General features: G+C 33.5%; 1 protein-coding gene across 1 annotated transcript in view; it reads left to right on the top strand.

Moving 5' to 3' along the window:
- The window catches only part of USP24 (ubiquitin specific peptidase 24), a 78,971-nt gene that overhangs the window by 15,201 nt on the left and 48,812 nt on the right, over window positions 1–14,958 (top strand). The window contains exons 3-16 of the mRNA XM_029283976.1: window positions 856–923; window positions 1,572–1,715; window positions 3,839–3,961; window positions 4,946–4,981; window positions 5,534–5,599; window positions 5,947–6,012; window positions 6,398–6,472; window positions 6,764–6,922; window positions 8,112–8,226; window positions 9,805–9,908; window positions 10,997–11,104; window positions 11,603–11,698; window positions 11,845–12,006; window positions 14,263–14,370. Coding sequence (XP_029139809.1) covers window positions 856–923; window positions 1,572–1,715; window positions 3,839–3,961; window positions 4,946–4,981; window positions 5,534–5,599; window positions 5,947–6,012; window positions 6,398–6,472; window positions 6,764–6,922; window positions 8,112–8,226; window positions 9,805–9,908; window positions 10,997–11,104; window positions 11,603–11,698; window positions 11,845–12,006; window positions 14,263–14,370 — 1,430 coding nt within the window. The remainder of the gene's footprint in view (window positions 1–855; window positions 924–1,571; window positions 1,716–3,838; window positions 3,962–4,945; window positions 4,982–5,533; window positions 5,600–5,946; window positions 6,013–6,397; window positions 6,473–6,763; window positions 6,923–8,111; window positions 8,227–9,804; window positions 9,909–10,996; window positions 11,105–11,602; window positions 11,699–11,844; window positions 12,007–14,262; window positions 14,371–14,958) is intronic.

The following is a 14,958-nucleotide window of genomic DNA, read 5'->3' as shown; positions in this document are numbered from 1 at the left end:
TCTGGTTCTCTCTCTCCACCTCTTTCTCTTTTGAGAGAGGAATGAGATAAATGTTTGTATATCTGTATAATATCCATTTCTGAGTATAGTGTGTATGTGAGAGAGAGATAATGTTTTTTTTATAAATGAGATGAATTATTTATAAATGGATAGTTTATTTTGCAAACATTACTAATTCACTTATTTTTTTGTCATGAACTTGCCATCTGAGACTTGAAGTTATGTAGATAGGAATATATTGCTATCTATACTCATGTAACGATATATGCACACATATATTGGGAGGGGCAGAACTGTGCAAAAGAAACTGGGCATGTTGTGTTTGTTTTTGTTGTTTTTTCTGTCTACTCTTCCTTAAGGGGGTCATCTTAAATTTAGGTAAATATAATCATTGTCTTATGGTATATCATTATCTAAGCTTTTCTCTCTTTTAGTAAATATGGTATATCATTATCCTGGAGTTTATAAAATACCAATAAATAAATGAATCAATAAATGAATAAATAACCTCAATGATTCAAAATTTCAGGTGTTTTGATCTGGGTTCTCTTCTAAATCTCTTTGTATATACCACCTTATTTTCTGTTTCAGTGCTTTGAAATTGAAATGAATGAATTGAACAACAATTTATATTCATTAAGTCTTGGAATATGTCTGCAACAACTCAACTAGCACCAAATATATTAAGATTTAGAAAGCATCAATAGCACTCTGCTATCTTCTAGAAATATACCATATTTATTTCATCCATATTTTTTTGTTAAATTAGTATACCTTTTTAGTTATTTTTCATTCTTTTATTTCTCAGTTATGGAGTAGTTTGAATTCTAACTTCTTTTTTCTTTTTTAAATAAGGACTTTCTGATTCTGATGAAAATTGCAGGAGATTTATGGAGAGATGTATGCCTGAAGCTTTTAAAAAGGTAAATGCAAAAAGAAAAATCAAATTTGAATTGCTATAGCTGGAATTGGAGTTAGTCAAAGCTGAATTGCTTTCATTCTGACAACAGTGTTGGATGAAAAAACACCCATGTCTTTTCTAGTTAGGATTTATTAAATTGAATTTCCTTGTGGGGAGCTGGCAGTGACCATTGGAAATCTTCCTTTTTCCCTCCCTCCCTCCCTCCCTCCCTCCCTCATTTCTCCCTTTGTTCTCTGCCCCTGCCATCTTCTCTTTTTTATTTATTTTATTAAATTTGTTTGCTGTCCATCCCTATCCCTGTCTCCTTCCTTATATTTCCCTCCCTCCCTTCCTTCCCAGCAGGCAGCTGCTAGGTGGGAGAGGAAGAGAGGGATTGCATAAATGGCTGGGAAATATCAAGGAACATTGCAAATGATCACATGAACACGGGAGTAGCACTGAAGCAGCTACAGCTTTCCAAATTTCATTTCCTCTGGTGTTATGGATCATGGATTTTGGATATATTCTGTAATTTAGCCCATTTGAGATACCTTGGTTGAAAAATTGTTGAACTACGATGCATCCAGTTTCACCCAGTTAAAGGTCATGACAGCAAGAGTTTTGGTACTATATAGAAAGATGTATTAACATAGACTCTGCTTCTTTACAGCTGCTGACATCAAGTGCAGTTCATAAATGGGGTACTGAAATCCATGAAGGAATCTACAATATGTTGATGTTATTAGTAGATCTGGCTGCAGAGAGAGTGAAACAAGATCCTATTCCTGTTGGACTTCTATCTGTACTTACAATGGTATTGTAACTACTACATCTCTCTGAGGCTGCTCAGCCTGCAAATATTAGTGTTTTACATTAAGGGCCCAAGTAAGACATCATATGAAACTGTGGTAAAGTAAGCTTTTAACTGTGGTTTAATGTGATTTCTAAATTAACAGATTTGATCAACCCAAATTATATAATCAGAAATAATAACTTAAAGTGGTTAAACCTGTTATTTTGGCTTATACTAACTTATATGCCATTATCTCTAAATTGACACCCTTAATTCTGTCTTGTCCACTTCCATTTCCCAGCAGACTTGAACTGAATCAAAGACTGCATGCTTGCAAGCTGTCATTTGCTTTCTAAACAGTAGTCAGGATAATTGATTGCTCGGCAAGATGACCAGATCAGTGCACTGACATTTCTCCTACATATTGGATTATTTGTTTTGTTTACAGTCAAAAATGAAGTCACAGAATTTAAAAAAAATACAGCATAGTATGCTGAATATTTGATTTTTTAAATTAGTAATCAAATATGTATGACTGCTTCCAAGTTGTAGTGGACAGATTCACAGATATAGAATATTGTAATACTATACATTAATAGATATTTGTTGCTTCTGAGCCTTCTTTGCAGATATACTATGATCGTGATTATTACTATTTTGGAAAAGGATAAATTTATGCTATTGTACTATTTTTAGACACAGTTTTTCGATTTTCAATGCAATAATGGCTACCTATTCTGCAATGCTACTGTAAGATTTGCTTAGATAAAGAACTTCAATTTCTAAAGGGAAGTATTACATAAAAGTTTAATAATAACACTCAGGTTCCTATGCATAGTATTTCAACTTTTAAGATGAACAGGATTTAATTTACATAGTTATATACAGCAAAAGTAAACAACCCATTGCCGCATATAGTCTTCAGCCCCCATTTTGGGTCCCAGAGCACCTCTCCCACGCTACAGAAAGCTATACAAATTTGGTGGCAAAAAAGGGTTATTTTTAAGTGATTTTCTACTTTGTTATTTTGATTTTAAAAAACCTTCTGCAATGTAAGATCATCATTTTTATTTTGAACCATCTCCACTTTCCCCAAAAGGCTAATATTTTACATCATAGTTTTCCTGATTATGTCACTATGTCCCAAAGCACATTTTCTTTTACTTTAAAAACATGAAAAGATTAATTTTATTTCACAATATTATTTGTTAGTGAAATTTAAGACTTGATTAACAGAGCAGTACCAGTATGTAGATTTTTCAGTTCTTGTCAAATTCTTGATTTTTTTTTTAAAACTGGTGGTCAAGATCCATTTGCCTAGTCAACAAAATGGAGACAAATGTCTTTATTGAACACATGCACGCACACAGAGAGAGGGGGGAGAGAGAGAGAGAACTTGTTGGAAAGGTGAGAGAGAAGCCTTTGTGATTCCTATGACGAGGCTCTGTTTCTATTAAAACAGTTTACCGGTAGTAGTTTAGTTTTAGATTATCCAGCCCTACGTTTTCCCTCTCTTGAGTAACAGATACAGAGGACTTTTCTTCTAATTTATCTTTCTTATGCAGGAAAGACACAGGGATGTGTCCAATTCCACTTCCTTCCTTCCAACAGTATAATTTTAGTTCATCCCAGACTTCAAAGTTTGGTGGGGTTATATTTTCTTACTCATGTTCACTGAGGCAATCTTTGCTCACCATGCTGTTTATATATCTCAGAGTACAGATAGATAGCTGAATATAAATGTTCAGTTTGTTATTTAACTAAATTAGTGTAGTTATTTGCCAACAATATTGCAGCACATGCTTAGTAACACATAACCCCATGTTTAGTCCAACTTCTTCAAAAAAAAATTTAAAGTTAGAAAATGAAAAAAATACATTGTGTAGAACTGCAGTCTAACAGTACTTTTATTGACAAAATGTATGCTGGTATAAAATATTTTTCTATATACAATATGTTTAAGATTTTAGTATTAAAAAGTTAAACATAAAAATCGTAGAGTATGATAAAATGATCTTAAGAAATTGTTGTAAAGTACATTAAAATTTAGATCTTAAAATAGGCATTCTGTTAATTCACTTTAATATTAATTCACTATGTTGACTGAGGTTTTGTTTTTCATCATATTTTTTTATTTTATTAAGGCTTTTAATCCTGACAATGAGTATCATTTCAAAAACCGAATGAAAATGTGCCAAAGGAACTGGACAGAAATATTTGGGGAAGGGAATCTATATGCTGTTTCTCCTATTTCTGCTTTCCAAAAGGTAAATATAAAATGTATAGTTATTTAACAGAGACAGCACTTATGCATATTGTTTGAGATATATATGGCAAGATTTTTACATTTTAAGAATGCAACAGGTTTTTGTAGCCTTTCCTAGGTAACATTTTTATAGTATTTTTCAAGAAACTAGACAATATTCATGAAGTATCTCCTTAAGCTATATTTAATACAGATAGTCCTCGACACAACAATTTATTTAGTGACCGTTCAAAGTTACAATAGCACTGAAAAAAGTGACATGACCATTTTTCACATGACCTCTGCACCATCCCCATGGTCACGTGATCAAAATCCAGATGCTTGGCAATTGACTCCTATTTATAACGGGTTGATCACCTTTTGTGACCTTCTGACAAGCAAAGTCAATGGAGAAGCCCCATTACAACCATGTCACTAACTTAACAACTGCAGTGATTCACTTAACAGCTGTGACAAGAAAGGTCGTAAAATGGGTTAAAATTCACTTAGCAAATGTCTCACTTAGCAACAGAAATTTTGGGCTCAATTGTGATCATAAGTTGAGGACTACCTGTCATGACAATCATACTGCAGCAATGCAATCTTTTTTTTAATATGGCTTGAAAAAAACAATATAGTTTCCTTTTATTTTTAATGTCATTAAATCATGCTTCCAGAATGGAACTTTTTGATATTTGTATAGCTTTGGATTTTTTTATAATCAAATAATGTTTTCAGATTTAAAAGTAATAGTTTTTAACATGGTGCTTCATGATGAGCTATTGTTATTTTTGAGATAGTAAATCTAGAATCAAATGTTGCTCTAGTGGATGGTTTATGTTGAAAAAAATGGATAGTTCTTTAGCTCTTTAGGTGCATTTTTCAGATAATTCTTGCTAAGAATCATGTTTTGCATTTGCAGTGATCTCTAATATAAGAAGTAATTTAGATTCAGAAAACACACAATTAAAATTCCAATATTTAAAATGTATTCTCAATCATACAGGAACCACATGGATGGCTAGTAGACTTAGTGAATAGGGTAAGTAAATAAAAATACTGTCTAATCTCTATCATGTGTAACTATATAGAACTTTAATATTTTTTTTAAAAAAATAACATTCTCACCCTAGAGAGCATATAAGAATAGAAAAAGTGGAAAGTTCGTCAAACTTTTATCCAGGATATATAGAAAGAAAGTTATGTTGTAGTTATGTGCCAATAATCACCCTATACAATGTATTTGGTGTCTGAGATATCTTACTGTGATATTTCAAGTGAGATAATAGAGTTTTCAGGAAAAAAGGTATATACTGAAGCAGAACTAATATTGGTTTTCATTTCGTATGATGAGTTTGAGTTTTTCCCTCTCTTATTGAACTAATCCAGGAAGCCCTATTCTTTTACTACCAGGGAACAATAGCATGAAATAAATGTTACAGTATTCTATCTTTTTGAGATATTTCAGACTGGGTTTATTTGTACTTATGATTATTTATTTAGTGATTGAAAATTTATTTAAATTAGTATATATTTGGGCATGTCTATGTACTTAATTTTTTTTCTACTTTCTACCAATTTGGATTTTGCTTAGTTTGCAGAATTAGGAGGATTTTCTGCAATTCAGTCTAAACTTCATTCAGAAGACATTGAACTTGGGGTAAGTTAAATGTATTTGGTTATGCTAATTGTAGTTTATTATAGGTAAGTGTCTCTGAGCTTTCTGGTATTATAGAAATAAAGGAACATCAGTATTGGATAAGTCAATTATAATTTCAGTGGTATTTTTACCATAAGTTCAACTCTCAGTTGCCGTTGTAAAACTTTATGGTTGCATTACCAGTGGATTGTATTTGTTATTTTATCAGATATCACTATATTGGACCTGGTTATTCATTAGTTCATTTTAGACATACTATATTGTTTAACATGTTTATCACATACCTATTTGTGAAGCATTTATGTAGGGAGTATTCTCTGTTTGTTTTTAAATATTTCTTCTTCTAGGCAGTCTCTTCATTGGTTCAGCCTTTGGGAGTTTGTGCTGAGTATCTAAATTCTTCAGTGGTACAGGTAATTAACTTTGAATAATGATGCAGTAGATAGAGTTTGGATTTTTATTTCTTTTTAATAGTAATAGAATTATTACAGTTGTGTGAGGATAAATTCAGATCTGCATAGAGATGATTTCAGGTACTTTGACCAATGTTGACATAGCTATGTTTATAATGAGTGCTAGCCAAAAGGAGCATAAGAGGAATGGGCTGTCTCTTATATGAATGGGAAGTACTTATACTCACAGATTAGGATTATAATTTTTACTGACTTGCTGCAGTTTGCACTATACTGACTCCCAACCAATTTTCCCTTCTAAAAGGATGGAAATATTGTAGTATGAAGATCTTACAGGTATATTTTTCTCTCTAGGATGCTAAATTAGTATTCCTTCATTTTACAGCCCATGTTGGATCCAGTCATTCATAATATGATTAAATACGTTCAAAATATTGAAGAAAAAGACCTAAAAGACAAGGTAGCCCTGGATTTCCTAAGTATAACCCAAAATTGTCATTATAATATTAACTGAATAACTGTTGTGCCTAGTTTATTCAAGTTATCCTGAAACTTCTCAGATGATTTTTGCCTTAATGATGTCAGTTACATTGCATCTGGTACATTATTATCTTTGTTGTATGTTTTTAATTAACATTTCCTGGTGTTGTTGCAAATTTCCACTCTTCACCAAGTTAAATGATGTAATCTCTGTTGACAAAATATGTTCCTGTGAATTATGTAGACTATTCATAACTTTTCTCTTTCACAGAAGCTAGTCAGTATTCCTGAACTCTTGTCTGCCATCAAGCTCCTCTGTATGCGGTTTCAGCCTGATTTAGTAACAGTAGTAGATGATCTACGGCTAGATATCCTACTACGTATGTTGAAATCACCTCATTTCAGTGCAAAAATGAACTCTCTAAAAGAAGTAAGTTTATTAAGCTAAAATCTTAAAATTGACCATAATTGGGTTACTATAGAACAAGGGTGCCAAACTCGCAAGTCACGTGACGTGTCGCGACATATCATGATTTTTTTGCCATTGCCAGCAATGGCGTGGGCATGTTTCACTATGGTGCATCCGGCCCATGGGCCGGCAGTTTGACACCCCTGCTATAGAGTACTGAGATATTAGAGTATTCTAGTACTAGAATACTAGAATTTTTTAGTTCACTCAGTATTTAAAGAAAACCAACAGCAGTTGGTAGCAGCTAACTAAATTTGACTGACCTTTAAAAAAAAATGATAAACTGAATTAAATTTAGTAGTAATTAAATTTAGATATTTGTTTACTGTGCAAGATCTGCTTTTAGGTGAATAAATATTCGGGTGTTTCAAGACTGGCGCATTATCTGGGAATCAGCTTTTCAATTAGCTGAGTATTTCCCTCCATCTACTTATCTATTCCATTCACTGAAAAGGGTGATTTAGTTTAGAATCCTCCCTCTACATGATAGGGTACCTGTAGTGAAAAAACAATACCCATTTGGGAATCATTATGATAGGAACTTAAAATCAAGCTGCCATTATAATGCCTTGATGCAGATTTTTGTGTGACTACACTTTAAAGCCACGCATAGTTCTGGGTGTGAAAAGGATATGGTGGGCTGGAAAGGATCCAAAAAACAAAGCAATCGATATGTCAAGAGGACAAAGCAATTCTTCTATTAAAATGTTAATACTATTTAGAAATATTTAATTTAGGGGAGAGAGTAATAAAACAGGATTTGAGACAAGTATACAAAATTGTAGCATGATGTGGATATAGAGAACAGAAAGAAGTTGAGAAACCTAGAAGATGAGACACAGTTGAATCTCATGTGGACTTTGCACTAACATCCATTTAACTGCTATAATAATAATAATAATAATAATAATAATAATAATAATAATAATAATAATAATAATAATAATAATGCATCTAGTTAAGTCTTTTTAATCTTCAGGCTCTTTTCTTCTTTCCATAGTAATAAACTGAAAAAAGTTTAGTGAACTGTTCTAAAAGACTTTCTCTCTGCTCTGGGCAATATGGTACACACTGTTTTCAGGCCTTGTATATCTTTTATTATAAGGGCAATTCTTTATTATTTTATAGCTGCATCTGTTCTTATTTTTAGGTAACAAAACTAATTGAAGATAGCACTTTATCCAAATCGGTAAAAAATGCAATAGATACAGATCGTTTACTAAACTGGCTAGTAGAAAACTCTGTCCTATCCATTGCATTAGAAGGTATGTGTACAAATGTCTTCTGAATTTCATTTACATTCTGACTGTGATCAATCAAAAGGTTTAAACATGTCTGGAAATGAAAAATAACTTCTGCGAGCACAAGGTTCAGGTGCTTTTCATTTCTCCCTCTTTTAGTATAATCATTAAAATAGTAGTCCCAAAAGTGCTTTTCCAAAAGGCAACTGATCTATCTTGGATTTTTCTTTGAAAACATTTCACTTCTCATCCAAGAAGCCTAGATGAGAAAAAGCTGACATCAGAACTGAAGAAGCTTCTTGGATGACAAGTGAAATGTTTTCAAGGAAAAAAACCAAGAAAGTTCAGTTCCCTTTTGGAAAGGCACCTTTGGGACAACCATGACCTGGTTGATTGAGAATTTCTATAGTATTTAAATTTTTTGCTCGGATTTACTACAATTTATTGAATTATGTGAACTATGGTTAATCTTAAATTTTAACCATAGTTAATTCAAGCAAGCTAATATAATAAAGTTGGATTGTTTTCATTATTCACAGTAAAGATTAATCATTGTTTACTTGGCTTGGAGTTGCACAAAAGAGAAAGATAATAATTGGAATAATTTCCAATCTTTTCTTTTTAGTTGCACAAGGAGAGGGTAGAAGAACAATGAGTGCACAGCTTACTGTAGTTTGTTCTTATGATGCATTACACTTGAACCAATTATATATAAGAACTATTGTTTCAAGATTATTCTTGTTTGAAGTTCAAATTTTGACAAATTTTTAGTTAGATTTCTGAAACGAAATCATGTTATTTTAAGGCAAAAGCAGCCAGAAGGAAATTCAATCTCTTTTCAGTTGTTGCTGTTTTGTCTATTAGGTTTTTTTTTTCCATTTATTTTTTTCTTTCATCTTCCAAGGACCTCAGGGCATGTGATAGTCAGATAGTGATGCCATCAGTGAGGGACAGAGCAGAATGTTTTGTTCTTTCTGTAAAATAATTGATAAGAAATAACTGTGTGAAGTCCCACAGAGGCTTGTTATATACTTTCAATGCATCCTATTAAAAATAAGTAAACAATCATGGGACAGTTGAAAATGGCAGCTCCCCAAATATGAGTTTAGCAGAACTTGTACAAAATGTTAATTTACTATAATGGTTATGCATTGAGTAAGATAGGAAGCTAATGGTCTGTTTTACTGCATTTGTTGTCTATATCAGGGGTCCCCAACCTATGGGCCGTGGCCCACCACCGGGCCTTGGCCACTGGGCCACAGAAATTTATGGCCGGTGCACGCACATGTGCGTGCACACTCCCCGCAACTCGCACTAGCACCCGTGGCCCTGTTTGCACATGCATGTGGGCATGAACAGGGCGGCTAGCATCGGGCAGTGTGTGCAGCCCGTTTGCACATGAGTGAATGGGGCCATTAGCGCTGGGTGGATGTGCGCGGCCCATTTGCCCATGCACAAATGGGACTGCTGGTGCTGCACCAGCGCGCAAGCTGCTGTTTGTGTGCGCGCACACCAATTTGAAACCTGCTCTCCTTCTCTCCAGGTTGCAAGCCCGGAAAGGTTGGAGACCTCTGATATATATTGTCTATATTTTTGTTCTAGGTAACATAGATCAAGCACAATATTGTGATCGCATCAAGGGAATTATTGAGCTATTGGGCAGCAAGCTATCTCTGGACGAATTGACCAAAATTTGGCGAATACAGGTGAGGATTTTTACCTGTTAAATTATATCCTGTTCTTGAAAAGCTTAGAAAGAATTTTCACATCTGTGTTTTCAGGAATAGTTGCACATCAGGAAATGAGATTTGTTTTTAAAAATTTCTGTGAAAAAGAATTTTTAAAAAAGTATTTTACAACACGTCTGTGTTAGAGAAACTACTATGATATTGCACTAACCTGCAAATATAGGTGTTTTTATATTTTTTAGTACTCAAATCTTTTTTGTTTAATATAGAATTTGAAAGATTTGAATACTCGTCTTACAGAAACATATTCAATGTGTATCAGAAATTCTCAGAAATTCACCAAGGATGTCAGCTAGAAATAGTGATTCACTCAGTTATAGTTATCTATGGAGATTAAGGATTTTATTTCTCTGCAGATGACATGAACTGATATGGTGACAGATGAATACATAGAGCTGATATATATTATGAAAACTTGGTTGAGCAACGTTAGGGATGTAGCATCATGGAAATTGCCCTTTATATATTTCAAGCTGATCAAGTCAAGGAGGAAGGGTGACCATAATTGCATGTAACACCCTCACAAAAATTGGAAACAGGAGGAAACTGATTGCAAGTCCAATGCATAGAATTACCACAAAAACAATTTAGGACTGCTGGGAGTGTATCAAATGTCAAGTAGCTTGGTAGCAGACATTAATGAACTCCTAGGCATCATTTCAGGGCTGATGTTGGAGTTTCCAAGGATTTTAGTGCTGGATGGCTCCAATTTTCATGTCTTGGGAGGAGATAGAAATTGTCCCATGTAGCTAAATCCAGACACATTTACTACACTGTACTCAGTACAACCCCTTTTACAAAGGCTGTACTAAGCGCCGCCTTCTGGGCAAATGGATAACATATTCTGTCAAAAAAAATGTTAACTCCTTTGTGAATCCAGCTGTTCATATTCCTCCTGGCCCCCAAAGAGAACCTACAGTGGTTATAAAAAGTCTATGCAACCTGTCCATGGAAAGGGGAATACCTTCTAATTTACAGTAGCTAGGTTTCTTTAACTTGATGTGTCCTTTCCCTCCCTTCTTCCCCTAATCCCAATTCCTTTGAAGTCAGGACAACCATCAACTGTGATAGAGAACATCCACACTATTATTGCAGCAGCTGCTGTGAAGTTCAGCTCAGATCAGCTAAGTCATCTTTTTATCCTTATTCAGAAGGTAAGGATTGTTTTAGTTTAACTCTGTTATTACCGTTAAAATCAAGCCTAGCCTAGTCTTACTTTTTAGCAATCATATTTACAAAATTACTTGCATGTCTGACATATTTTTCTTAAATAGAATTTGCGGGGGGGAAATTGCAGCATAATTAATTACGTAATTACAAATAGGCTTTTAAATACAATTTTCGATGTAAATAAAAACCCTTCTGAATTTCCAATTGAAAGTAGGCTACTCCTCTTAGTAGTTCATTTTATGCTCTTACTTAGGTCAAATACATTTGGCTGTTAAGTGTGCTCAGCTTTAGACCTTCTAAAATTTCTTAGATGTTTTTAAAAATGAGATTTGTATGAGTGGAATTAAATTAAGCATACATTTCATTTCCATTTTCCTTATATGCTCTCGGATTTGTATTTGGTTAAATTAAGTATTGGAAAAATGTGTTAGAATATGTTTTAATTGGCTTTGTGTTTATCTATTTTTCCCCCTTTTTTTAAGAGTTGGGAGTGTGAGACTGATAGAGTGCGGCAGAAACTCTTAAGCTTAATAGGACGTATTGGACGGGAAGCACGTGTAGAGGCAACCACTGGAAAGGCAGGTGGAACATTTTTTTAAGAGAATGCACATGACTTACATTGTTTTAAGCTGCTTAGAGTCGCCTCTAGGCAAGATGGACAGCATATACGTTTAAAAAAATATTCCTGCAACAGACAGTGATAACTGGACGTGCATTCTTCTAGGTTCTTGAAGTTCTCTGGGACTTGGCTCATCTTCCAACACTACCTAGCAGCTTGATTCAGCAGGCTCTGGAGGAGCATTTGACAATCCTTAGTGATGCATATGCAGTAAAGGAGGCAATCAAAAGAAGCTATATCATCAAATGTATAGAAGATATTAAGAAGGTTGGTTTGTCTTCAGAATTAGCTTCAGAATTCATATTTTTAAGATATATTTCCTTTCTATTATCATGAGTTCTAGCATTTTTTTAATTCAATGTGATACAAACTACAAGAATTAGTTATCCTGTTACGTAGCACTTTTTGAAGGCAGTAGAAAATAAAAACTGATTGAGTGAGCTAAATCTCATGCTTTTGTTTTAAGTTTGTTTCATGTTTCTGTTTTATTTGGCAAAAATGCAGTTATTGGATTATAGCAAAGAAATTTTCAGCTAAATCCAGGAATTAAGCAAATGTAAACTTTTGATGTTTAAACAATTTAGATTATATAATGAAAGATGTTTAAAGGTCAAGTTTAGACAATTTTGGAAAGTTTTAGAACTTGTTTATACATTCAAAGAATATTAGTTTTTTCCTAATATAAATTAATTTTAATTATTTTAAGTGCTTTTTCTGTATAAAAGAGAAAAAAATAGTGTTGTACATTTAAACTAATAAGTCTTCTGAAGAGAACTATGCTGTGGAGAGTATGTTAGTCCAAATATTCCAATTTAATTCTTTATATAGTGTAATCTATCGGATATCTGTTGTTGCTGTTGTTATTAGTGGGAGTGTAATTATGACTTTTATACATGTATAGCTCAGCTTTCTTTTGGGAGCTCAAGGCGTGTCACATAGAGAGGGGTTTTTTTTGTTCCATCCTCAATATTTCTTAACCTTTTTAAAATCACCTTGTGAGTTTCCATTAGAGTTAGGGTTGGGATTTGATCTTAGGTCTCCCAGGGGATATTCCAGCATCTTTAGGTTCTTTGCCATTCTGGCCAGTTTCTCCAGTAATTTTATAATGTTTAAAATATCTATAAGGTTTAGTATAATCTAGAAATATTTCACTAAATAAAAAAAATAGTCTGAGTTTAGTCAGTGCATAACCAGTTTGAAACACCATCGTAAAGGTATCATATTTGCAGAAGCAATGCAAATTATTTCAGGTACAAGGCTCCGCAAATACCAATTTGCTCTTTGTTGCTGTGATTACTTGTTTCAACTCAGTCTTAGAAAAACTGAGTTCCTTTCTCAGTGTCAGTACTCTTCCTATAATTTATTTTAATCTTTAAGGATATGTCATAATATCTTCTTTTAAATTTCTTTCCTTTTTGATGACTGTAATCTTGATTTTTTTTTCAAGCCAACCTTTTGTCTGAATATGATATAAATCCTGATTGACATGTCATACTCTGTTTTTTGTTTTTATCTCCTCTGTTTTTGTCAATTTCTTGCTGTTCTTCATCATTCTCTAAATTCTCAATGAAATTTAGCATTTGCAGTTATGACTGTGAGCTCTTTGATTATTTTTGCATGGTCTGCTCAGTGTCACAAAAGACCCTGTTCCCATGGTTTTGCTGGGTACACAAGAAAAGGTGGTTGGGATAATAAATTTATTTATTTACAACTGTAATTGAGTCCAGTCGTATGAATTACAGTCATGCCAGTCATTAAGTGGGTCCTCATGTGGCTAACCTGATTTTACACGTTTGTGGCATTCATTAAGAGAACACCCTGGCCATTAAACTAAGCCATTGCCTGCAATAGGTGCTTTTTGTTGGAAACCAGAAATAAATATTGGGTTCTGGCAGAAAAACACCATAAATAGTCACATGATTGTGAGGCACTGCAAGCAGCCATAAAGGTAGGCCAGTTGCTGAGCACCCAAAATATGGGGGGGTTGTCAAAATGCTGAATGAATCAGGGATACAAGTACCTTTTGGCGGGTCCATTGTAACTTCAAATGATCACTAAATGACTGGCTATAATTCAAGTACTACTTGTAATCTAATTATAAAGATCACTTGGATAGCTTCTATTGATCCCTGAATCTCGTACGTCTCTTTTATGTGCGAACTTTTATTTTTGGTACAGTAACTGAATTACTATCTATAGTATACTAGAACAGCAGACCAAAATCAGAACTTTGCAGAGAGTTTCAAATTGGGGCAGAGTATGTTAAAGACATCCGCCTGGGTACATCTGTTCTGAATTCACTTCAGGATTCATCCAGGCCCACAACTCAATTTCAGTATCTGTGACTATCTGATCAGTGTTATATACAGATTTCTAAAAGATAAGTTGGAAAAAAATCTTTTAAATCTAGGAAAACTTAAGAATAATTTGTAAAAGTAGTCTAAAATAAGAAACAGAGCTATGAAAATCTATGCTGTGTATCCATGGATTCTAAATATATAACTTGTTGGTATCTTTTATCAGTCATCCCAGCACAATAATCCTCAGATTGTGTGGGTGGTACCAGCTTTACGCCAACTCCATGAGATCACACGGTCGTTTATTAAACAAACCTACCAAAAGCAAGATAAGGTGAGTACTGTGTCTTTTTCATGCACACATACAGAGAAAGGGAGTGAAGGTGGAAAAATAAAAATGGGAAACTTTACTATACATGTTTATCAAGTTACATATTATCACCTTGATAAAGGGTAGTTGGACCTTGACAAGGAAATCAGGATTAGAAATACTTTGTTATATTTGAATGTACATATTATCTTTCTGGAGAGACAATATGCAACCTATTTAGCAATGACAAAACAAAAGCTAAAAGACTAAAGAAAACATTAAATCATCTGTGGTCTTGTATTTATGAAAATATCAAATAACATTCAGTTTAAAGCCAGATTAAACATTAAAAAATAAACCAAGAAAAGTTCACCTAGCAGTGAAACAGTATGATAAGAACAAAGAATGCTTTACTAATTATTTATGTTGTGAATAAATACATAACTTGTGGCTATGTTTTTCATGAATAATTTGTGCTATTGTCACAGTAAATTGAAGTATTAAATTAAGAAAGGTACACTTTACATTAATACTAAAATTTAATGATTAAATTATGTTTATTTTAGAAATGAAGTATTTTGTTCAGTGTTAAGAAAAATGGAAATGTTCAAC

This window comes from Protobothrops mucrosquamatus, unplaced genomic scaffold (assembly GCF_001527695.2).
Source record: "Protobothrops mucrosquamatus isolate PMUCROS unplaced genomic scaffold, P.Mucros_1.0 scaffold304, whole genome shotgun sequence".
NCBI lineage: Eukaryota > Metazoa > Chordata > Lepidosauria > Squamata > Viperidae > Protobothrops > Protobothrops mucrosquamatus.
This window is presented reverse-complemented; position numbering and strand designations above follow the sequence as displayed.